Source organism: Dromaius novaehollandiae, chromosome 15 (assembly GCF_036370855.1).
Source record: "Dromaius novaehollandiae isolate bDroNov1 chromosome 15, bDroNov1.hap1, whole genome shotgun sequence".
In the NCBI taxonomy this organism is placed as follows: domain Eukaryota; kingdom Metazoa; phylum Chordata; class Aves; order Casuariiformes; family Dromaiidae; genus Dromaius; species Dromaius novaehollandiae.
In genome coordinates this window covers 17,208,391-17,234,354 of record NC_088112.1, presented here as the reverse complement: position 1 = coordinate 17,234,354, position 25,964 = coordinate 17,208,391, and the positions used below count along the sequence as shown (strand labels likewise).

At 40.6% G+C, this 25,964-nt stretch overlaps 1 protein-coding gene across 2 annotated transcripts; it reads left to right on the top strand.

Annotated features, from left to right (window-relative positions):
- The first annotated feature begins 195 nt into the window (after positions 1-195).
- On the top strand, positions 196-24,423 carry MAML1 (mastermind like transcriptional coactivator 1). Of its 2 annotated transcripts, none has more exons than XM_064521058.1 (5): positions 196-663; positions 10,479-11,894; positions 14,272-14,541; positions 17,823-17,937; positions 20,020-24,423. In XM_064521058.1, the coding sequence occupies exons 1-5, from the start codon at positions 298-300 to the stop codon at positions 21,009-21,011; spliced, it is 3,159 nt and encodes a 1,052-aa protein (XP_064377128.1). In that variant the 5' UTR covers positions 196-297; the 3' UTR covers positions 21,012-24,423. The 2 variants fall into 2 exon arrangements, with proteins under 2 accessions (XP_064377128.1, XP_064377127.1); XM_064521057.1 differs by having other exon boundaries at positions 10,476-11,894.
- Positions 24,424-25,964: the final 1,541 nt, after the last annotated feature.

Below are 25,964 nucleotides of genomic sequence, written 5' to 3'. Positions count from 1 at the left end.
GAGCGGGCCGCGGGGCGAGCGGGCGACGGCCGCTGCGCGGCGCCGCGGGAGGGGGAGCGGCGCGGCACCGGCCTTGGGGGAGAAGGAGGAAGTGGGGCGGGGGGACGCGGTGGGGAGCGGGTCGGGCCGGGCCGGGCCGGCGCGCGGGAGCCGCGGCCGGGGGGGCGCAGGTAAGGCCGGCGGGGGCGGCGAGGCCGGGCCAGGCCCGAGGGGGGAGCCCCGCGCCCGCCATGGCGGGGGGCGGCCCGAGGAGCCGGTGAGCGGCGGCGGCGGCGGCCCCCCCTTGCGCTGCGGTCCATGGTGCTGCCCCCTTGCCCCATGGCGGAGTTCGTGGTGCCGCGGCACAGCGCGGTGATGGAGCGGCTCCGCCGGCGCATCGAGCTCTGCCGGCGGCACCACAGCGCCTGCGAGTCCCGCTACCAGGCCGTGTCGCCGGAGCGCCTGGAGCTGGAGCGCCAGCAAACCTTCGCCCTGCACCAGCGCTGCCTGCAGGCCAAGGCCAAGCGGGCCGGCAAGCACCGGCAGCCGCCGCCGGCGCCGCCGCCGCCCGCGCCCCCTCCGCCAGCCGCCGCCGCCGGCAGCGCCGAGAGGAGCGGGGCCAACGGGCTGGACGCCGAGGCGGCGGGCGGCGAGCAGCACGGCCGCAGCAGCACGCTCATCGCGGTAAGCCGGGGCCGGGGGGCGGCGGGGAGCCGGGGGCTGGCGCCGCCCGGAGGAGGGGGCGAGGCGGCCGGGCCGGCCGGTGCCCGTGCGGGGCTGCCGCAGCCTGGCCGCCCGCGCGGGTGCTCCGCTTCCCCTGTTGTCACCTCCGCGCGCCGGGGGAGTGCGCGGAAGCGGAGGGAGGAGGAGGAAGGGGCAGCTCGCATGCCCTTCTTCTGCGGCTGCCCTTCGGGCTTGCGCTCTGTGCAGCCGGCGGAGTTACAGTCCGAGCTGTTTCACCCCAACTCTCAGGAGAAACTGTCAGGGGAACAGCACCGTGAGGCCTGTGGGAATTTCTTGTTTTGTTTCTCTCTTAGTTTAGGCAGTGGATGTTGAGTGGGATCACTTTATAAGGATACATTTCTTACTGATAGTGAATTTCTTTTCTTTCTTTTTTAAGTAATGTCTCTGTTAATTCTGCTGCATGTCGGAAGGAATTTTAGCAGAGTGGTGTTGGAAGGGCAGTTGCTTATTTGCCACTCAAGTGGGTGTGAACACTATGGGAATCCCACTCCACCCATTAAAAAACTGGCTTAACTCAAAACCTTAATGTTTCTCTGGCTTTTCTAGCATTTCTGGTTGTCAGGATATGTTCGTGCAGCCGCGTTTGTATATCAGGATAGCTATTGCTTAACTTACCCTGAGCCCTTTAAATATACTATGCTGTACTAATGCGTCAGTAATGTAGGTTAGTAGGATAACCTCTTAAAGGTTACGCACCATCTTTCACAAAAACAGGTATTTCTGTGTGGTGACCAGCATGAAAACCATACAATGCTGTTGTTTTGTTGGTTTTTTTCTTTCTGGACTCTTAAGTTTTTTTGTGGGGGGGGTCTAACTGTTAATAATGTGTATTTTTGTTAGCATGCGCAGAGCTCTTTAATATGTCAAATTCTGTTGCTTAAACTGCCACCATGCTGCTTCTTATGCTTTAAAATGTGATGCCGGCATTAACATGATACATTTTCAAGTTAACATGTATGTCAGATCGTGGTTTTATGATGATCTGTGTGTTTGAGTTTTTGAGCAAGATCAAATCAGAACAGAAGAAGGGAGGCTGTGATTCTGTGCTGTCTTGGACCTCGCTTAGCTGCAGATTTTAAAATAGTATCATTAGAACTTACTGTACGTGTTGTACTGTACATGACATGGGGCACGCTGTTAGCTTTAATGTAACTAGCACTAGACAGGCATGTGTGTGGTTTATAATATATGCAATATGAAATGAAAGTGGTGCTTGGCTGAATTGTTTCTGTTCTTGGTAGCATACATATGAGATTCTAGGACATACAGACTTTTCTGAAGACTAAAATCCTTGTGATACAGTTAGAGCACTCATATGATACATAAAGAAAAGTCTTGGAGGAAGAGTATGCAGTGATTCTGTAAAACTTTCTGGGTAGCCGTTGTTTAGTAGGCTGATCCTGAATGTCAATTTGTGTCAGAACTTGGATGACTCAAACTCATGTTTTGTTATCCAAAGACTTGGTGGGTTTTCTGTTTGCTTCCTTTCTGGGCTCTAAGTTTTTCTGTGTATGGGGTCTAACTGTTAATAATGTGTATTTTTGTTACATGCGCATGGAGCTCTTTAACATGTCAAATCCTGTTGCTTAAACTGCCACCATGCTTCTTCATATTGATTGATTCTCTAAAAGAAAGATGTCTCTGATTCATTGGTGGCATTTCTTTCAGATTGCTTTGGATGTGGATTTGATTTAATCAGCATCCATTATAATGAGGACTCTCAACAGCAATGTGGTTTTGAAATACAGTGCACATCTGGGGAAGCCCTTCTTGTGCAGGAAGCTGCTGCCAGTGGCCAATTTACACAACAGAAGAGGGTTTTAGTGTATGAATGACTCTTCCTCGTGCTGGCCTGCTGTTTCCTTCCTAGGATACATGACTGTAAGCTTAATTGCAGCTGCTGATTCATCATCTCATTACTAGGGTATAAAGTTGGTTTATTTAGTAATTCAAGTTTTGGAAAAAAAAAAAATTTAACACAACAAGAAGCCTCTGCTGCTGATTTTGGTCCTTTAGCATAAAGGGTTCCTCTCTGAGCTGAAAGTTGATGTTTTACCACTAGCAATCATGTAACTGTTATCAAGGCGAAGCATGTGCTGTGTAGGGGAAGGACGCGGGTATGGTTTAGTGTTCAGTAAACTTTTGGATTACCACCAAAATTATCTTGTTTTTAAAATATTCTGGACGCATTCCTTTGAAAAGAATGCTACTAGGTCAATTAAACATGTATTATATCAATAGTACTATTGTAACAGCACCATTGCTGCTGTTAGGATCAAGAGTTTTCCGTAAAGCTTCATATGAATCTTCTCTTATAAACTAGTACTATGTATTGAAAGCTAGTGAAGCATTTATTTTGGTATTTCAAAGAGAAAGCAGCTCATATAAATAAGGATATGTGAGCTGCCAAATTACCTAGCATCTCATGGCTTGCAGCAGAAGGCCCTGAAGCTGCACTTGCAGCAAGTGGGTGCAGTGCACAGTGTACGCGCTCCCAGATGCTCTGCTTGGCAGCTTCCGAATAGCTGGGGGAACAGGATGAGCACCACCACTTCCTTTATAGCATATTACATGGTTTTTCACATGGCCCAAATCAAAATTTTCTTCCAATAGTCTTTTCTCTCTTTTAGATCCTGCAGCTGGATGGATTAGAGTTACAGGCAGAAGAGACAGCTTCATCCTGTGTTTTCTTGCTCGGTAGTGCTAGAATTTGCATGCACAGAAACCAAGAAAATGCAGTGTTGGTACAGAAGTGCCTCTGGATGGTTGGTGCACCATGTAATCCTGTCCTTCATTTGATGGGGGTAAAAAAAAGAAAAAATCTTCAGCTTCCTCTTTTAAAAAAACAAAACAAAACCGAAGAACTTGAGACCGTTGTTTAATGAAAAATGGAAAAACTGAAATGTGGTTTGTGTTTCTGTTTAAGATGACATTACTACAACTATGTTCAAAGCAGATGATGTTTAGTGTTTTGTTTTGCCCCTTGTTCTAATCTTACATTTTTGAGAAACAGAAGTTGGAAAGAGAAAGGACTTGTCATCTAGCACATTTTCTGCTCTTTGCCAGTTTCTCTTTTGAGAAAGTACATTTTAATACTTTGTTAGTTTAAATTCTGTACACCAGAAGGGTGGGCTTTCTTCTGTTTCTCTGCATAGATTATAATGTAGTCTAATACTGAGCTGAGCAGAAAATTTTTTCTTGACACATGAATGAGTAGAGTGTTAAGATCTGGATCTTCGCCTTCACTGCTAGTTTTGTGATGTGGTCTCTTGGTAGGAGAGCTGCTCGGCGTTTCTTACTATTTTTTTCACCTGCGAACAGTTGTTGTGTAGATGGTTTGCTTTGTCTAGGACTGCCACAAAACCACAAACTATTTCTGGAACGGACAGAGAAGATCTAGTCGGTGGCCTGTCTTGGGAATGCTTTGTGTTAAATCTGAAGAGCATTAGTAACCAAGGATTTACTTGGGGGTGATAGAAGTCTTTATAGTGAAAACAGCTAAGTGCTAAGTTAACCTTAGCTGAGCAAAGGCACCAAGTAAATGCTTTAAAAATAAGTTGAAGTCTGAGGAGAGTGGAGAAATGTGTGGCTTCGTTTAAAAACCCTAAGTAATAAATTTAAGGAAATGTTGCCTGGGTTGTAATGACAAGCACTAAAAACCTTCTACTAAAAAAACTCAGATTGGTGCGCTAACAGTTCAGAAGATCTGATTTTTGTGCAAGCTGTGGTACATGGGTGTTAAATTGTGAAATTATGTTTTACCACAAAAATAGCAAATTATTTCCACATTATTTATACATAACTATAGTACAGTTGTAGTCTTGCCACCATTGTTTGTTTTTGCTGACAAGTGTGATAGTTTGTTGCCCAACAGCTCAGACAGGTTTTTCTTTGTCTCCTTTTAATTCTGGGTGAGATATTGTTGCATGTTGGAAACATTTCCCTTAGCAGATGAGTTAGATATGCAGTGATGTTTCCTAAATTGTAAAGATCTGGGAGTGACTGCTCTGCCGCTGCTTTTTAAGTTCAAGTGAGGTGGAGGATCCGGCATTGCAGCTGAAGGCACAGCTTGCTTTTTTTTTTTTTTTTTTTTTTTTTTTTTGATTCAGCAGAACAATTCTGTAGCAGAAGCTGCCCCTTGTGACTAATACAGGCTGGGATATTTATAGACATGCCTATCCACAGCCCTTCTTCACTCCAGCAGGCAGTCACCCAAATACAAAAGTCTTCTGGAATTAAAGTAAAAGTCAAAATTAAAATCAGTCCAGCAGTTTGGTTCTGACAGCACGCTGGAATGCAGAAACGCAGCTGGTAATACAATGCTTTCCTTGCAAGGAGAGAGTGACTTTGGAAGCTCTCAGTAAAGGGAGAGTCCTTAGTGTGTCATGTAGTCAAAACGTCATGATTCCTATCCAATACGCGTATATTGTGATTCCTGATGTTTGCATTGTTGTTCCGGCTCAAGAGGTTGTCATCGTTGTTCTTGTCCTCGGCCAGGCAGGAGAGGAGAATCTGTGTCTGTACAGGGCCTGCTGTTAGGAGCTCTGCTCCATGGGAGCTTTTCTCTTCTACAGCACTAGCACTTCCACCAAGGAAGAACCAGCATGTTCTATTTTAGTTTCCCCTTCCAGGTATCTAGGCTGGGAGGCATAATTCAAACTAGATTTTTATTATTATGTTTGGAGATTAGTACAGCATTTGTTCCTTTGAAAATGATCAGCATTACATTTCTCTTGGTGATGTTTCATAACAAATCCTTGTGGACATAAGCTCACCATTTCAGGCTTAGAATTAAGTTATTTCAAATAAAATGCAAAAATTTTAAGGTCTTCTAAATCCTGTGAGAATATTTTAATTTCTTTAACAGATACTTTAAGAACAACAACAAAAATGACAAAGCCTAAAAGATGCAGTATAAAAGAGACTTTTTTAAAAAAAGTTTTGTTTCTGTAATTTTACTAGGAATTTTTCTGCAAAAATTGAACTTCTGTGCAGTTTCTATAATTATTTTCTGCCTTCAATTACAGGTTTCAAAGTATAGCAAATTATGGGATTTTTAGAAATGTAGTTTGAGTCAACTGTCTTCGGTTGTTTAAAATACTACAGTTTGAAAGACTTCATGCTTTCAAGAAAATAACATGAAATAATATTTCATTCTTGTTAAGTTCTAACACACTGAAATGTTGTTGGTTTCAGATGATTATCTAAAAGTAATTTAAAGTATTGTGTATTTGTTTTTTGACTTCTGGAGTAATCTTTTCCTCTTTTTTAAAAAGTGGAACAACTTTGTGCCACTGTTAGTAGTAGTAAGTGAACTCTCTTGATCAAAGTGACCCTTTCCCCTCTTCTCTGGGTGTGGTAAGAGCACTGGAAGAGAATGCTGGATTCTGAGTTTTGAACTCTGCCAGTGAATTTGCTAATAGAAAAGCTGGAGATCAAGTTTTAAATCTTTCCCTATTTCTTGTTCTTTGGCTTCCGTGTTAGTTTGTGGCCAGTTTTTATGGAATCTGACACCTTGCCTGTGCAGTAAGACTGCAGTATGGATGCGTGTCATTGTGGTAAAACTGATGGGTTTAGGGCTGAGTTTGACTATAGTTTATCAGTATAATTCATGTAGCCTGTCCCATGCTGTCTGTTTTTAGGAGCCTGCTGGAAGCCCCATCATGTGACGGGGCATGCGTCCATCCCTGCAGCTTGGTCCTGTGTCCCAGTCACGTCCAGCATGCATGTGCACTGAATTATGTGAACGGACACTGCTTGTGCTGGACACCCCTTGTGTAGTGAAGGAAGACACCTGCATTTTGTTATCTGTTCATGTGCTGGTCACGCAAGGAATCCACAGTTGTGGCCCGACGTGGGTTTGTACTTCTGCCAGATGAATATATCTGCTAATCACCTTGTGGAGTGTCTATTTTTGGTCATGTGATCAAAATGTAGCTCTGATTACGTGATATGGAGGAGATGCTGCATACGGCCCTTGAGTGCCTCTTCATCAGACTGTGTGCCTTGTGTTGGCCCAAAGGATTGAGGCCTGTTTACATCCTTTTTTGCATGGTTGCTATACCTATTGATTTTGGGCAATGTTAAATAGTTTCATTGCAGAGAATTTGGAGGTTTCTTTTGTTGGGAAGCTGAGTAGGCTGAGAACGGGGGAAGGCATTTCTGTATCCCATCTTGTGGCAATGGAAAAAAACTGGCTCATGTGTTGTAAATAACATTGATCCTGCTAAGAAAACTGTGAGCAGCATATCACAGGGTCCCAAGCCTAACAAAATGATGGCAGACAAAAAGCTTAAAGCTAAAAGGATTTTCTTAATCTAGTAGTGAATTGATTTATTTTTTTCAGTGCTTCCATGTTTTTGAGTTTCGCCAGATGAGAACAGGTTTTTCTTGCCATGAGAACTCTGGGGGGGGTTGCTTGATATGTTCACAGTTTGTTGTCTGACTTGTATCTCAATCTCCATGCTGTTTTTTCCCTCAAAACTGGCTTTAGGTAGAGCCAGATGTACAGCGCAAGAACAGTATTTAACAAGTTTACTTTTCTGTTTAGAAATAGAGAGCTGAGGTGGTATGGAAGAAATGGTACCTCACAAGAGAAGGCTGCGTTATTTGCAGCGCAGCTGTGTGAATGTATTAGTTGTGATAATTTCTAGTTCTGTCACTCAAAGTTAAAAATGAATAAACAGAAGGTATCAGGATGTATTTCCATTAGTGAAGGAGAAGGAACTTCTAGCTTTTGGCACCTGCAGATTTTTGTAGCACTGTCTTGGGGGAAGGAAGGAGGAAGGAGAATGGACCGCTCTATTACCGAGTAGCTTGTAGGCATACGTAGGTTAGTTTTAAGCTAGTTAGCTGGCTCTATTGCAGGCAATGGAACTATAGTGGCATAAACCTCAGTATACAGGTATTGCTGCCATATCCTGGTACACTTTTGGCTTTTGTTTTTTAATATGAAAAATGAACTAGCATGCAGGTGTAGCTGGTAAATAGCTTGTAAAATATGGGTGTCAAGTGTACTGTTAAGACCTGGGTTCAGTCTTTCCTCATAGGGAGAAGCAGATTGTTGCCTTCTGTATGGGTGTATTGACTCCCTTGTACAGGTAGGGTATGTTCCAAATGATCTTAGATTTGGCTGAGGTGAAGCAAAGTTGGAAGCAGTCGCCCCAAATTTTTACCTCGCTAATGAGGTTATGAAAGTTTCTTTTTTTAATTTTCTTCTCTTTATTTTTTATTTTATTTTTGACAAATACAGTTTGAGGTGAAAGAATGACTTTGTCTAGAACAACTGATGCTAGTCAGTTCAGAATCAGATATCTGAGCATTACAATGACCACAGTTTTGAAAGCTCCTAGGGTTTGAGAGACAGACAGCACGAGAGCACGTGATGGATACTAGGGGTCTGTATCTTTATCTAGACTACAGTAAGTGCAGCTTATCGGCTGAATGGGTTAGTCTTAAACTAGTTAGCTATATATATATTGCAAGTGGTGTAGGTGCAACAGCACAGACCTTTGCATAGATTAATTTCTGGAATACTTGTTCAGCAGCGTAGGAGGATTTTGCAGCCTGTGATGAACTGTGTGCAATTACAGCTGTAATTCTAGCAAAATCCTAGTTGGCTTGAGTTGTCTACATGAATTATAATTACAGCAGTGCCTTCAGTGAGGGCCTTTTTTGTTTTCCTGTGGAAATTTGCTGCAACTGTGAGAAGAATATGTTCAGTGTATGAAGTAAACTCATTACTTGTACGTCAGTTTTCAGGGAATGTTTTTTTCCTAATGATTTAAAGTTAAGGAGGATCCATTTCCAAACTTTGAGGGATTGACTCATCATATGACCTTGGGCAAGTTACTCATCCACCTTGAGCTTCAGTTTTCCCAGTTGGAATATTAAGTAAACAATAGGAAACTTGCTGAAAGCCAAATGTTGCCATTGAGTTAAAGCTCCCTTGCTCTTTGTTCTTGTTTTGCCTTTTTATGAAAAAGCTTCCTGTATTCTTTCAAGTCAGTATTTGTAAAATTTGCTTTATATCTGCTGCTCCAAGGTGTAGACCTAATATTTAGATTAAAAAAAAAACCCAGTTCCAGCCTCCTCTTCAAATATGCACCACCTCTTACCAAGTCTTCTGCTGATCTTACTGCTGTGCTGTCATTTCCATGAAGGGTCTAAGAGATCCTGGTCTCCTGGAAGCTGCAGTCTATTCCTCAGATAAAAATAAGATTTTGCTGTTACCTATGCAGGCATTGAATGGTGTGTTTTCCTAAGATTAGCTAACAGTAGACTGTTTAAACAAAAATTATCTGTGAAATAGTGTTCTATCCCTAAATTAGTGAGTTGTTGCCCAGGCAAGTGCTTTAAAATTCTTCTGATAATTTGTGCTGGCCCTACATACTAGCTTTTGCTTGAGTGCTGAGATGTTGAGGTTTCCCGTTTGTTCTTGGATGAGGCAGTTTCCCCCAAGGGTTAGTGGACTGTATATGGAGACTGCAAGTAATATTAAAATAAACAAACCTCAAGACAAGTATGTTTACTGAGCTGCTTTTCTACCATTTGAGAGAACTGTTGTGCAGCGAACCGCAAGGACAGCACAGGAACTCCAGACAGGTGGCTTTTTGTGGGGGCTGTCCTCCTGTGTCCCCCTGAGGATTGAAAAGGCGTCTCTTACAGGTCGCGGGAGCTCTCCCTCTTTAAGCACACTGCTGTGTTTGAGCAGTGTCTGTGCCTTACAGGTTTGTCTGTGCTGGCGTAGCAATCCCAGGAGAAGCAAAGCAAAACTCTTTTTAATAGAATGCACCTGGGAGAAGGAAAAGTTTATAGCCGTTTTTGGTGTGTGTGTGAATTGTGTTTTCAGATATTTTTGAGGTTGCTGGAAAGAAGTTTACACTTGAAACTGTTGCCAGAAACGTGAAGTTGAACAAAGGGTCCCAAACTGTGGCTGTAAAATTGAGATCCTATTGCTGTTCCCTCTGGTTGCTTCTAGGTGGCACTACAAGAAAAAGAATAGGAGTATTCCCTAGAAGGGAGACAAGCTGGCTGGTGCTCTAGCCGTCATTGCGCATGATTAGCAGCTGGCAAATATAGGAGGGGGAAAAAAAAAGGAATAAACTTATTCTGCTCTGATAGAATTGATTGAACTCTGAATCACTCTTTAGATAAGCATGAAAGGGACAATGGTCACCGCTGACAGACTGATCTTGCTTAGTGCCAAAAATGTGTGTGTGTATGAAATTTACACAAGCCTCCTCTAAAGATTATAATCACAATAAAAGTGCTCTTTTTTCCTAAGTATTTAAACTTGTGGCTGCTTTATAAAGCAGTCCTACAGCACAATTAGACTTTGATACATTAAGCAAATAAAATAGAGGTTTTTTCCTCATGCAAAATTTGAATCTTAACATTCTTCAATATTTTTGCATTTTGAAGAAGAGAAGGCATAATATGTTCTGGTTCATAGCAATCTCTCAACTTCTTATTGTTTTCAAAGTATTTGTCAGCTTTTGTTTTTGTTTGAAGGAGGTGGTTACATTTGATCTAGTACGTACTTGAAGGTTTATCCTAGCAGATTATAGTAAGGATGTCATCTTGTGTGATGACTTGTAAAACATCCTATCAAAGCAAAGGTCTAACCTTTTTTAACTTCTTTTTCCTAAAATGTCGTATTCAGAGTTGGACTATGTTCTGTTGAGAAATAATTGTTCTAATGTATGAAGTATGGCTTTTACATAACTAAATAACTTCCTCTTTGTTTTTAGCAGCTCCATGAGACTGTGAAAAGAAAGCTTGACAGTGCTGCTTCCCCTCAGAATGGAGACCAGCAGAATGGCTACGGTGATGTATTTTCTGTGTCAAAGAAACTACGTCGTGATGATGGCCTTGGTGGAGTAAGTGGTTCTTCCAATGGAATGCCTCCTGTGTCTCCACTGCATCATCTTGATAAGAAATCTTCCAGCGGAGATACCTTACAACTCAATGGAAAACATTCAGTGGGACTAGATGGCATTAGCAAAAAGTGTCTTCCAGATTCCAACTTGCAGATGAATGGAGGTGGTGATGCTGATGACTCATTTCCTTTGGGTTTGAACAAAGAACTCAAACAGGAGCCTGTAGATGATCTTCCATGTATGATTGCTGGAGCAGGGGGTTCTATTTCTCAGAACAACTTGATGCCTGATCTTAATCTTAATGAGCAAGAATGGAAGGAGCTTATTGATGAGCTTAATAGATCAGTGCCTGATGAAGACATGAAGGATCTCTTTAATGAAGACTTTGAAGAGAAAAAGGATGCAGATTCTTCAAATTCAGCTGCACAGACTCCATTGCCACAGGATATTAACATAAAGACTGAGTTTTCCCCAGCAGCCTTTGAACAGGAACAGATGGGATCTCCGCAGGTTAGATCCACTTCTTCAGGTCCAGCATTTATTGGTGCTGCTTCTGTACCTGTAAGTGCTGCTACTCCAGCAGTTGGTAGTTCTCAGGCTATGTTTCAGCCTTCCAGTCAGTCGATGACTGAAAATCCGAACCAGCCCATGATGCAGGCATCAAACCACTCTCAGAACGTCCAGAGGCCTCTCCCTAATGTGTTGTTACCTGGGAAGGGCACAGGAAGTGCCAAAGAAATGTCCTCTGCTCATCAACTTCAGCAGATTGCTGCCAAGCAGAAGAGAGACCAGATGTTGCAGAACCAGCAACAAGCTTCACAGGTCCACCAAACTAATCAGATGTCTAGCTGGCAACAGTCTGGGCCTTCTCACAGTCCGCTGGCTGTCCCATATACCATGGAAAATCCCACCAGTCCTTCAGTTTACCAGCCAGACTTCAACAATCAGAAGCTCATGATGTCTAATATGGGAAATAAAAGTTCACCAAGAGCTGGAGGCAATTATCATGTGAGTATGCTGGGTCATCAGCAAAGCAGCTTGAACCAGAACCCTGTGAATAGTCAAGGTTCTATGCTGGACTATGGAAACACCAAGCCTCTTTCGCATTACAAAGTGGAATGTGATCAGGGAGTTACAGTACCCGCTCAGAACAAGACTTCCATGTTGGCTTACATACAACAACGCCAGCAGCCACCGCTGCCTCATGTGAGCGATGACCAGAATGGGATGATCCTGCTGAAACCGAAGTCTGGAAACATTGCCTACCGACCTCTCCTGCCACACAGTCAGGTGAATATTCTGAATTTTGTTGCCTTTGTTCAGTAGCAGGTTTAAGGTTTTGCAAGAGGTTGTTGGATAGGTAAGATTAGAGTGCAGATTACTTAGTAATATTTCAAAACAGTGGCCACTTGTTTTTAAAGTAGAAAATTAGAATATGCAATAAGCTGAGAAAAGAATCGAGAACTGTATTTTCTGCTGAGGACAGTTTTTAATATCCAATTCTAAGTCATGCTGCTAACTTGTGATTTCCAGCTTAATATACTTTGTGGGCAACAAATTTTGTCACACTTTATAGAAGTTACTACTTGCAAAGATAAATAGATGCTTTGTAAACTTTTGCCCAAAATAACTTATAAAACTGGTGTTAAACAACATTCTCAAAGAAGCCTTGCTTTCTTTACCTTCTTTTTAGTCCCTGACTTGATGTCAAGAGTTGACTTACTATAAACAGATGTCTTGAGTTGCTTTTCTTTGAAGAGGGGTGAGGGTTGCATTGCTTTCTTTGGGGGTGTTCCTTGAGCCTTTTCAAATCTAAGAATTTGTACTAGTTAATCGATGGGAATTGGGGAAGCATGGGAAGGGATCTGTCTTTAAGAATGAAGTTAATAATATTTGTGTGCTGAAGTAATATGCTTCAGGTTTTTTCCTATAAAGAAGTGTCGGTTGTGCTTGTTTGCCTTATGATATATAAAGGATTTTGCAATAATAAATATCAGTGTACACCTGGTATCACAGGTATTCTGCAAGTGAAATCTATGTAGTGGATGGAGGAGAAGAGACTTGGAAATTTGTAATTTGTGCCTGTAATGCATGTGCTGAATGACTTCTTGAGGGGAAAAAAGGTCTCTGTTATAAGGATTAAAACTCCTCTAGCAAAAGGTGTCGGAGCTCCTGCTCTAGTTATGCTTCCTCAGTAAGGCAAAACAAAAAAACAGTGACAAATATCTGGTTAATCTGTGGAAAAGATCACACTCATGTAAAAATACAAAGCATGCATTGGTCTCATTTTTAAGACGCCGAGAGGTTAAATCCCCTTAAAAAATTTGGGAAACAAAAATTTTAATGTTTTGGTGGAAGATGAAGGGGAAGGCTTGTGATGATTGTGTGTGTCGCATCTCCCTCTCACTGAGAACCTTGAAGGTGACCTTACATACACATTGCCACACGTGCACTGAAATAACAAAAATATTAATCAACACTTCTGGAGAATTTGCCAAAAGCTTGCATATAGAAAAACTTAGACAGCACTGCATTACCTATATTTGGCTCATGATTTCTGATGAAACTGCAACGAGTGAAAACTGACAGCCCAGCCCATTAGCTAAATTCTAATCTTGAAAATGATATTTGTTAACATAATTAGTTGAGACTGAACTGTGCTTAAAAATGACAAAAATTGCCAGTCAAATTTCAAATGGATTTGCTGGTACAAAGAGGACAGTATCAAGTCTTAATTGCTTTTTTTTTTTTTTTAAACTTAGTGGTAATTGATTTTTTTTCCTCAATTTGTCTTCTAAAAAAGCAGACACTTATGAAGAAAAATAATAAAACTGGGTTAACTCTAGTAATATTTCTGTGAAAGGTGGTAGTGATTGCCTTGCTGGAAAAGATGGGTTAGACTCTTCGTTTTGGTCACTGATGAGCCTTCCTCCCCTTCACCTGCAAATATTAAATACTCTGTTACTAACAAAAGCAACTTCAAGAGGAGAGGCATAAACACTCGCTGAATTAAATAGTGTTGGAGAAGGTAGGATTTAAATGTTTTGCATAAAGATAACTTAAAACGGTGTTTGAAATCCTGCTACCAAGGTTAACTGAAGTTGGTGGATTTGAAGAGCTGTTTGTAACTGGGAGTATTCCTCTTGCTGATTAGGAGCATACAAAGCTATGTGCATCTGTTTGAGCTGGAATTTGGGAATGTGGTAAGTGAGACTGAAGTTAACACCTCTTTTCCTGGATGCTGTGGAGCTTGTGACGTTAACTTCAAGCTCTCACTTTTATGTCTGACACTTGATAAACGAGGCTTTGGCCGTCTTTGATTCGGTGAATTGAAAACTGTATGATACTTTGCCTCTTCCCTCAGAAGCTTCATAAATGGAGAGGTTATTGTATAAAGATGGCAATATAGGGAACTGTTGTAATTTTTGTTAAATAGTTGTGTGAATGCACAGAAAAGCATTTTTTTCTTTTTTTGAGGATATAAGATGATTCCCCTCCCTATACATACTTTATAAAGTCTGTCTGCTTTATCCTGTCGAAAGATAGTAACACACATTGTGGTTTTTGCTATGAAAGTGACTTTGTTCATCTGCATAATTATGTGGGATTTGTAAAATTGGAGAGCTAACCTTCTTCTGTAACTCATGTCACTCTCTGTATTCTGCAGGATCAAAATCCTTCTCCTAATGTTCCTCGTGTTCCTGTTTCTGTCCCGGGCCCTGGCGTTGGTGCCCAGCCTCCCACAGTGTCCATGGCAGGTAACCACAGCAGCACACCATATCTCAGCAATCAGCAGCAAGCAGCAGTGATGAAGCAACACCAAATGCTGATGGACCAGCAGAAGCAAAGGGAGCAGCAACAAAAGCACTTGCTCATGGAGCAACAGAAGCAGCAGTTCCTAATGGGGCAGAGACAGCAACATCTTTTAGCTGAGCAGGTAAGAGGAGTCAGTCTTTTGTCTTTGCGCTGGTTTGCTTTGGTGGACTGAAGCAGCACTTGAAATCTTGCAGGACAGTTATCACCTTGCAATACAGGAGATGTAAACTAAAAGGCATTTTGGTGTCATAAAAGTAATTGCTGTTTTATATGCTTATATAAGAGTATCTCAAATACATTTAACTGCTGAGACTTAGTTTTTCTGCTATTACAAGACTCAGTTGTGAATATGTGTATAAAACAGGTGGAATTTACTTGTGAGGAAATGCAAGGCAATAACTACAGGGAGAGGAGGTATTATACCAGTGATGGTGTGATTCTTTGTGAAGGAAGACAGGCAAAGAGCTAAACAAAAGATGAGGCTGGGATACTGCTGATATGTTTCCAGAGCTCTGAAAACAGAAGCAATGAGTATAGATGGACTCTAAGATGAATATGCCTTCTGCTTTCTTCTATGCAAGTGCCACGGCAGTTATGTTTCAAATTTTGAAATGCTTTCATTTGTTTTTGGGAGGAAGTTGATTAACCAAGTAATTAACTCTGCTACCCTTTAGACTGTGCAGAAAGGTGCTTCTGTCTCTCTTGGAAACAGCCTGCTTGTGTGAAGCCATCTAAGCTTTAAACCTTTTGCAAGTCTTTCAGCTGGAAATCAGCCCAGAGGGCCTTAATTCCCATTATCTGTGCTTTTCTGCATCCTTGAAAAAACCCATACAGGCCTGTTCCAGTTACTATATGTACAAAGAAATTACTAGTGTCTAGTATGGAGGAAGTGGGAAATTAATTTTCAAAGTGTGAGACCCAGGGAAAACCTGCTATTTACATATTTTGGGAGGAAAAAAAAAGTAATGATCTGTACTGCTGAGAAGTGTTGTCTTCGAGGATAATGAAGAAAAGAGCCAATGATTTAAAGAAAGGCCGATGAACTGCGTATATGCCCAACGATAAGAAAAAGTACATTGAAATTCTTGACTAAAACATGAGATTATCACTGGCCATACATCTACTTTAATTAAAAATGCATAATACAGACTGGGCTGAAGGAATATTGGGGTGGAAAAAATATTGCATGCTGTGAATATGCTCTCAAAGTCTGTGAGAGACAAAGAATACCCAAATCATCACTGAACTCAGATTCACTGTATGATTTCTGTATGATCTATTAACTCATGTATAAATCCAGCACTTTCTTTTTAGTAAATCATTCAGTTCTTTGGTGCTTTCTATGTTAGTATCAAATGATAAAAATTACTAGTATTTATACTCTCCCAAAATATGGACAAACAGGTACCCTTCAAAAGAAGGTGGAGAGGAAAGATGGGATGTTGGCATCCTGTTTGTATTTGTGTGGCCCTGGTGAATGGGTGATATGCAATGTCTGGTTGAGTTGTGACTGGTTTTTTAGCTAAGTAATGGACTTAGTTTGATGCTGATAACAAGCTCTTAACAGAAGGCTGGTGTATTTAACAGGGTGATAAGTAACATCTCTCGAACATAGTGTTGAAACTTTTTTTTCTCCTTCCTATTTCCTGCCTCTTAGCCAGAAATACAGTGCGTGTTGCGATAGTGAATATTGGTATTAAAACATGATTTCTGTCCTAGCTACGATGACTACGATTAACTTGTATCTTTGTACAGCGATGCCGAGACTTTGAATCTAAATGAAGGAGCAGCTTTGCTTTGGAGCTTCTTGCTGATCAGGCTTGGGTACTGCATTTGTGACATTCCTTGGGCTTGCATTGCCCGGTCACCCTAGATCGTGTTAGCACTCTAATTTGGTATTTAATTCTTCAGATAGGTATGATAGTGGAAGTAGTTTTACCAAAAGGCTTCTGAAACAGTTGGTCTCTGTTTTGCAAGAGAACTGTAGTTTCCAGTAACTTCAGTGCCATTGTCTGCCACGCTAAAGCTTTCTTTGCATTTGCTGTTCTGCAGCCTTTTTTGCTGAGCCAGACATCTCGGGTTCATGCCTTTTTGTAGATCTGTGGCATCCCTCCTTGGCTTCTGTGGTCGGGCTCTTTCAGGTTTGACTGGTCCTGCAGGCAGCAAGTCCTTTCTGTGAAGGAGCCTGTGCTCTTCATTCCTCTGCATGTCTCAACAACTTCGTAGTTGTAGATGTTTTAAAAGCATGGTAGGGACGCGTATCTGCCTATTTGCTACATTGTGCTTGTCTCTTTTTTTTAAAGGCTTATTGCTTGCTCCTTTGCTTCGGTACTCTCAGAAAGGAGTTTCTGTCCCCTTCTCTGCCCTGTGCAGCCTTTCAGATAAGTAGGCAGTCGAGCGTTGTATCACTTCGTAGTTCTCCCAAAACTTAGTGCTTCAATCTCATCTCTGGAATAAAAGCCAGAAATGCTATCCCTTATATGTTTCATATAGTAAAAGCAGCCTTTTGGCTGTTTAACTGCACACTGAGATCTTGATGGTGTAGTCTCATGCAGTCTTTCACACATGTACATTCTCTCCCTTCCTTCCCCCAAAGACTTACAATTTCCTTTTGCCCCCAAAATATTTCTTACAGAAGGCTTGCTTGTTTTGTTTGTTTGATAGATTTATTATAACTTAGGTACAGATTAGATACTTTGAAGAGGCCAAATTATTTTGAATCACTGTTAGACTTTGTTTGAATTAGTGAATTGTTAACAAAATAGTTTTGAGCAATGATTACGAGTCTGATATAGCTTCTGTTATAAACTTAGTTGTGCAGTTACCCATAATCTTCTAGGAAAACCTGTGGTGTATAAAAATTTGGGTTTGCGTTTTTTTTTTTTTTGAAAACAAAGGCTAGAAAATATTTATATCTTTTTTTTACTTTGTAGCACTGATATTTTTGACTTGTACTTTTATGTTGGATATCTTGTTAAAATTAAATTGGTATGGGGGTGAGGAGCAAAAAGTATGTGTGAATTTTTTTATACACACTTGCTTTTGCTGTCTTGTTTTTTGTCTTTAGAGGATTTCTGAAAATGTCTGTTGAATATATTACTGATTGAAAGGCTAGCATCCCTGATTTCAGTGTTCTGAAGGACTCAGATATGCATTGCAATTGCTTCTGTAATGCATGCTGTTGTTGCCTTGTCTCAGTTCCTAGATTTGTCCTTTATCAGACTAAATTGAGTGCTTGAACCTTCAGAAAAAAACTTCTGAATTGATTTTTAGTGCTGCTGAAACCCCTGTAATTACCAGCTCCTCGTAAAAGTACGCAGATCCCTTGATCCCTATCGAAGAGAGTTACCCTTGAAAAAGCTTCACTTGTTTTCTAATTCTCTTGTGTTGGACCTCTCCTAGGAGAAACAGCGGCACCAGCAAGAGCAGCAGCTGCAGCGGCACCTGACTCGACCACCTCCCCAGTATCAGGATCAGCCGCAGAATCCTTACCAGCAACAGGTTGGACAGTTCACAGGTAAACAGATAAGGCAATTGAATTAGTGGCAAAAAAAAAAAAAAAGGACTAAAAGGAAGGGGTCTTCAAAGTTCCTGAACTGGATAGCTTTTAATTAATTTAATGCATCATCTTGCTGTGTCATCATGCCTTAATGTTTTGAGCTGTACTGAGATTCAGTTGAAAACGATCAGCCTCCCTTGTCCCTGGTACCTTGCTTAGCTCAACTTACACTGCTGATTCGTTAATATTGCTTTGGAAATGGGTAAAAATCTTAAGTACCTTCATTTTTCTAAAGGTCTTTTTATATCCCCCCTTCCCTTTACAGTCTGTAAATTCTCCTTAACTTTCTTGCATTTATGTGATGTTAGGATTCATTTTTTCCTGAAACATAACATCAGTTCTGCTTATATTTACCACAGACCCTCATTAACAAAAAGCACATGATTTATTATTTCCTTCATCTACCAGGATGAGTTTCAAACTCTTAATGTTTATCCCTGCTATCTTTGGAGGGGAATGCAAGCTCTAATTCTCTTCATTACATATTGGTATCCTGTGTGGGTTTTTTGTAGAAGAAATTTGCTATGTATTTAGTGTACTAACACTGATAAATAAAAGATATTGTTACCATTAAGCTAAAATAGCATTATGAATGTGGAAGAACTAGAGAGCATTTAAAAAAAAAAAAACAAATAAAACCTCATCTCCTTACCTGACAAATTCTTACCTAACAGGGTACCCAGAAGCTGCTTCTCTCTTTTTCTGAATAAACCAAAAGTACAGAAAATGTGCTTATTCCTGTCCTTCTATTGCCTTGCTCTTATATTCCCCCAGAAATTAACACTGAAGGTGAAAGATGCAAGTAGAAACATAACCTCATTCTTGCAGTGTTCATGACTACGTGGTGCCTGGTAGAACTGTAACTTGGCTTTGTTACTTAACTGAGAAAACTTGATACCAATAAAAAAGGGATTGTGTGTTAACAATGCTAAGTAGCATCCTTCAAACATTGCACTGAAATTTTTTTTCCTCTGTCAGCTTTTTTACAGGAATACAGGGGTAGGTCTGTTTAGAATACATGTTGCCATAATGAATGTCATTATGACCAGGAAAAATTTTAATATATTGATTATAACTGTTCTTTGCATCTCACATCCTGGTATGTGTACTTCCTCTTCACTGTACTTTTCCAGTAAGACTCCTTTTTCTTTTCTGTAACACTGTTGCTTTTACAGTGTGTTTGGATAATTAATTTAAATCAGTGAAGAGCTAATGTTCTTCAGTTCTCTTAAAATACAAAAATTTTGCAGTTGGAAAGAGAGAAGGTACTAGCGTAGGTAAGTTTCCCTTGGTTGACTCTAAGATGTGTGTGTTTGTGGATAGGTGCCTTTACTTCACAGGCTTTTCCCCAGTTGGTTTCTTTAAGTATGGGGACGTTCTCTTCTACAAGAACGTTTTTACTCAGAGTTGACAAGGGCAAAGGTCGTTGGTTTCTTTTTGATTTGCTGAGAAGACTTATTTTTGCAAATCATCCTGTGTGATTATCACTCTTTGCATATTAACATAGTGAATGTTTCACTGTGGAAATCCCAAAGATACTTGACAAAAAATTGCTGAAAGTTATATAAAGCAGAACTTTATGGAATTATGAAAGTGTAGGACTGGAAATACTGCAGTGGTGCAGTAGGAGATACATTGTGTATGCACAGGATGACTGACAGTGAATGGGCAGTAAGGTCTTTTTAAGAGCCTGGTATATTGTGCATGCACTTTGAAGTATGTGTGTACGCCTCTGTTCACAAAGAAATATTGGGGTCCTGCTTTTAAACCTTTTTTTCAGAATAATGCTGAACTCCCAGAAGTGGCATTCAAATTTTTTAGGGTGTTGTCATATGTGTTTGTCAGTTGCTGCCCTAGTTAGCACTGCCAACTTGATCTCACTCTTTTGTCTTTAATTGAAATACTGCTGTCTGTCAGTTCCATAAATTGGTTTATATAAAGGTAGCTGCACCTCCTTTCTGGAGTAGAGGGTCAGCAGGCCTAGCCTGGCTCTGGTTGAACCGAGATGGTTAATACACAAAACATTTCTTTGTGTTTCAGGGTCATCTTCAGCCATGCCTGGGGTAAGTAATTTAGGACAGTCAAACTCGAGTAGTCCACGGATGTTTCCTCAGACCCAGAACATGATCCAGATGGGACCGGGACACAGTTCTGTTCCTCCGCTCCAGTCAGGCTCCAGTCAGCAGGATCGGGGTGTGACTCAGTATAGCAGTATGCAAAACATGCAGCGCGGGGGATTGTACAACTTGGCGTCCGGTATGACGCAGATGGTTCCACAGCACGCAGCTCAGAGTGCCAACGGACAGCCACCAATGCAGAGACAAGGCAGCTTGGGCCAGGGTGCTGCTGTTCCTGCTGGGTATGGGCAGAATACCTTAGCAAACTCAAGTATTTCTCAGCAGCACAATAAAGGTGCACTGAATCCAACTTTATCTAAGCCACAGATGGCAAGAGTACCAGCTGCTATGGGGGCGCAAAATCCATCTTGGCAACACCAAGGTATCCCTAATATTAACAGCCAGACGCAAGGAAACGGTGGCTTAGGACCCTTTACTGCCAGCTCCTCTTTCCACATGCAACAAACTCATCTAAAGATGGCCAACCAACAGTTTGCTCAAGGAATGCCTCAGGTAAGCCTAAGCACCAGCAGACCGATGACCTCTATGAATGCTGCTGTCTCTGGGCAGATGTTGTCGTCGTCCTTAGGCGCGCAGCAGCGGACAAACCCACCTACGCAGCAGCAGGTACCCTCACAGCAAGTCTTGCCTGGCATGAACCAGACTGTTCCAGATCTGACTGCTTTCAACCAGAATCCAAATCAGCAACTGCCCAACAGAGGTAATCTGCACTGTAGCCAAGGGTACCCTGTGAGGACAACTAGTCAAGAGCTGCCTTTTGCCTACAGCAGCCAGTCGGGCAATAATGGACTTCAGAACTTAACTGGTGACACAGATCTGATAGACTCTTTGCTGAAAAACAGGACTTCAGAGGAGTGGATGAATGATTTGGATGAGTTGTTAGGAACTCATTAAAATGGGGCTGGGGGGAGGGGTTTACTTTTTTTTAATTATTTCATGGAATATAAATGACACTTGGACCAAAAAACCTGTGGCATTGAGGAGACTTGCAGGCATTAGAGGTAAATGGTTGGGAAAGGGACTGGAGTTGCTTCTCAATGAACGTTGATGTATGGTAATGGCGCACCCAAGCAGGTCTGCAGGAATAGTGCGTTTTATCTTGATGTCTCTAGGTTGCCGCACATCTGAACAGGTCAAACAGAATTGTGCGTGTCCTAGCCAGCCTTTCAGAAATCTCACTTGCAGTGTTCTGAAATTATTATTTTTTTAATTATTTAAAAATAAATTTCCACAGAACTAGTTCAGAAAGAAAGCACATAGTTGCACAAATTGTGGTTAGGGCTTAGTCTCCTGCAGCTATTACTTGCGATCGTTATTGTTCATAGCTTGACATGCTATTACAGTACTTTCCATCAAACTTCTGACTTTTTATTTGAGAAGAGGGTGTATGCAACTGAGTACGCTTGCAAGATGTTTTCAGTTTCTTTTTTCATTGCTGAAGCGTGTGCCTGTACTCTCAATAAGCAAGTGATATTTCACAGTAAATGTTTCTAGATGCTGGTGATAGATGAAAGAAAGTATTAAAACCTGGCCAGTTAGCCTAGGTAGTCTTCTTAATAGATTGTAGTCTTTTAAGCTGCAGTTTGCACTCTGTTTTAGAGGGGCACAGTTCTTGGCTTATACCTTGCTGTGTTTAAAGGGGGAATTTCTTATGGGAGAACTTTTAATAGTAGGTTTAACATGAATTGTAAAGACATTTACTTTGCACCTGTTTCTTCATAACTTATTTCCAAAGGTAGTTGTATTTAAATGAAGGCTTTGCTTCATGACAGTTCATCTTGTTTCTTTGTTGTAAAAAGTAAAACTAACTTTTGAGATCAGTTCATTCCCAAAAGTTACCAGTGACATCATGAGCACAAGACTTCCTCACTTCAGGATAAAAGGAGGAGAAAAGAATTTGGCTGAGAGGTGAAAAGTCCTTATCAGCAATAATAGCACAGGCAGCCTGGGAGTACCTGTTGTCAGGATTGCTCTAATATGGAAGTCTCCCCCTTTAAATACCTTTTTTTAATACTGGGTTATGAGTTTGATAATCTTGCTATTGACAGGTGGGTTTACTTCTTTAATATCCCTTGAAGCAGATGCTGGTTCTTCAGCTCAGCCCAAGGAGACCCTCTCATTCGCATGTTGGGGTCAGTCCCAGAAAGGACAAAAACGCAGTGGGAGCAGTCAGCGTTCCAAAGTCCTTACTTTCTACCAAAAAATCCTCTATCCACCAACAAACCACCTTGCCTTAACATTTAGTTTAAAATGAAAATAAAGTTGAAAGCTTTTGTTTTAAATGCACAAATACCTCTTCCCTTTCTAAATCCACTTTTTTTGGAAAACTCCTTTAAATTTCCTAGCCAAACCTAGCATTGTGATTTAAAAGCAATTTCCTTCAACACAGACTGGCTTCTTCAGGAGTTTTCTGCACTGCAGAGAAATGAGAGGATTTTTTCTTTTTTCTAGAATGGGAGAGGGGAAGTGAAGGATAACATTGAATTCGAAGAAGGAAAATATTTTACTGTATCTGCAGCTTCTTTATCAGACAATTTGCACTTTTAAAAAACTGCTTTTTAACACTAATATTTTAACCCTTTCCAAATATGCATGGAACATGGTTTGTCCTACACACTTACCTAGTGTGAACTAGTTACGCTCTGTTAAACAGGTTTGATATTGTATCATGTTGAACTGTTGGTGAAAAATGTGCATTGATCAGTGGATCCCACCATTGAATAGTGGATAAAACTTCACTGAAGCAGACTTAATCCCTCGTAGAGCTTTTGGAAAGGTAACATATAGTTTGTCTTTGGATGGGAAAGCAAAAGTGTTAGTGACTTTGGTTGTTGACACTCTTCTGATATTTTCTAGAATAGGTAGTTGATATGCAAATAATGATGCTAATTTTTCTTATACTGGCAATCTAAGAAAAGAGCTAGTGAGTTTGGTTTACTATTAAGTTAAACCAAAAACTGGTCCAAGGTAAGTGTCATTAGAAGAGTATAGATAAATTAGCAATGGCAGGGGAAGGAGTATTTGCTGTATTTTTATTTTTAAGGGTTAACTTTGCACCAGTGTGCCTTCCCTTCCTTTTGGGGGTGCTTGGGACCTCATAATTTCAAGTGGCATCCTGTAGTGTCACTTTTTTCTCCCCCTTACAAACACTTCAGAGAAGTAACAGGGTAGCAGGACTCAATTTTCTTTCTTCCCTGTTTAGATTGTGGTGAAATCTGCTACATTCTCTGGTAGATTTTGCACACAGACTATATTTCTGAGTAAGTCAAAACACAATCCATCCAGTTGTGATTTCATAATTGGAGGGAAAGAACATCTGCTGTTTGCATTATTACTACCAAAAAAGCAATCCAGCTAATTGTCCAGGAAAATGCAGATGTACTCTTTCCTCCACTGTTTCTGGAAGTTAAGGTGGATATTGCTCTGCTTGACCAGAGGGTTTGTTCAGGAAGGTATCTAGATTTGATGACAGGGCCTTGTCTATAGCGGCCATGGTACTGTTGAACTAAATTTAAGTGTGATTGTAGGCAAACTGGCTTGTAATGCCCATTGGTCTTTGTATGTGAACAGGATCCTAACAGCATTTAACCTGGTAGAAAAAAAACGGCCCTTACTTCTGTTTTTGGTCCCTGTCCACATAATATGATCAGACTATTAAGAATATGGTATCACTGTAACAATGTTGAAACAGTTCAATGGAAATACGGTTTAGATCTACATAGGTGCGTGGATAGGGCTGGGCTTTGCCTTTATGCCCTCTCACATGTAGCTGTCTGTATATGCACTTGGGCTTTCCATTTGCTGCAGCTTCAGAGCAATAAAATGTAGCTCCCCTGAACTTTACCTAGCCAGCCGCCCATGGCTTTATTTATAAACTGCGGTTTTGGTTGGGTAGGAAAGGTGAGTGTGTCACTGTGCAACATCCACTGCCTTCCAAAAACCACAATTCAATTGAAAAGGGTGCTCAAAATTTTGTTATACACATTTCCTTTGTGTAAATAAATGTTTACAATTTTATATTAAAGATTTGAATAAGAGTTAGATCTTCTGACTGTATATTTTTTACTTTTTATAGATTTTAAAACTATAATTCTTTATATATGTGTTTGGGGGGGTATTATGGTAAGTTTTATGCTTGTAAATGGAGAACAGTTGAATTTGCTAACCTCTATGATTTTTTGTCATTGAAATGTATAAAGAGTCCATTAATCCCCTTATTCTTTTACTACAATTACTGGTGCACACCAAAAAAATCCTTCACTTCTGTTTTATCATTATAAAATAAATATTTTGCTAGTGTATTAAACATATGGTGTGACTTCATACATTTGTGTAAGCTGAGCAGAGTTCTGCATTATTGTTCCTAGCGAGATGGTTTCCTTCATCCCAATACAGAATTCTGGTTAGCCAGTGACTCATTCTCCTGCTGTGTCATACCAATTTCTGTGTTTTCAAAAAGTCCATTTAAACAGGCTAATACTGGATTAAAAGATAGGCTTTAAAAAGCTTTATTTCAAAAACACGGCTTAACTTTAAGCCATACCTGCTGTTTCTTGACTGTTGTCTCTCTTAATGCAATTAAAGCTGTTAAGCTAGGAAATATGTCTGCAGAGGATACTGTTATTAAGCATTATTTTACTCTTATTTCTAAATTCAAAAGTGATATCAACAAAGATATCAGCAATTTCTCAGAACTCGCATGTGCAAAATCATAGATTAAGTAGTTCAGAAAACATACTCAGATTCCCTCAAAATAGCAGGCCTTAAAGATTCATATTTATTTCCATGAGATTTGCAAAAAGACAAAGATAATGCTAGTTTGAAGTAAGCGGACAGCACAAAGAAGTGAGAAATGAGAAGCATACTACAAGCATAAGTTCATGTTTCTGAACAAGAGCTAAAATATATGGCAGCAAGTTACATGAAGATTTTGGGTTAAAGTTGACATGTAAAGGTCACTAAGTCACTATAGGGTGGATGGGTTGAGAAGAAGCTGTGGAAAAATTACTCCAAAATATCTTTCAGACCTTGTTAGATTGTTGAGCCTCTGATAAGATAGAGCTTGTGCATGTTGGTTAGAACAGAAGTAAAACAAAAATCTTTGGCTCCATCATTGTCCAAAGGACTCCAGCTTTCACCGCTGTAAGTCTGGATGTTAATATGATGTTCTTGTTACCAAGTAGTTGTCAATTCATTGGAGTAATTCAATCAGGTAATAAATTGAACATTTCAAAGCAGTTCTCTGAACAGTGAATCACATCACTCGGAGCAGACCTAAAAATTCTTTTTTATGTAGCATTTCCTGTTTGTCAAGTGTGCCTTTTAACTGATTGTATCTCGCTGCCGAAGTTCTAAAGCAGCATCTCTGATATCTCTCTCCAACCACAGATTTAGCAATAATGATAAAGAAAAACCTGCAAAGTGTGGCTGATGCGTTCCTTGCCAAGGCTGTATTCATCTTGCATGTTAGAGCAACTTCAGCCATCCTTCTGCCTAGTAAGAATTTTAATCAACTGCGGCACTGAAAGATCATTCCCCAAGGCCCAAACTGAAGTGTGTTATTGCATGGCTGTTGTGTTTAAAGCCCCAGCTTAGAGATTTCCAACTTTTTCCCCCAAATGCCCTCTGAATTGCTTGAGTGTATTTCCTTCTCCTTTACAAGTTTTGAGTTGTTTGGAGGGAGGAGGGGGAATGCAGTTTCAAAAGCTTAGAAAGAATCAAATGCAATAATAAGTTATAATAATACCACCAGGGTGGCCACTTGTAGCCTATGGGAACTATTAAGTTGTTACTTTAACTTTTGCTTTATTGTGCCATTAAAGGTATTAAATTTTATTTAATGTTGAG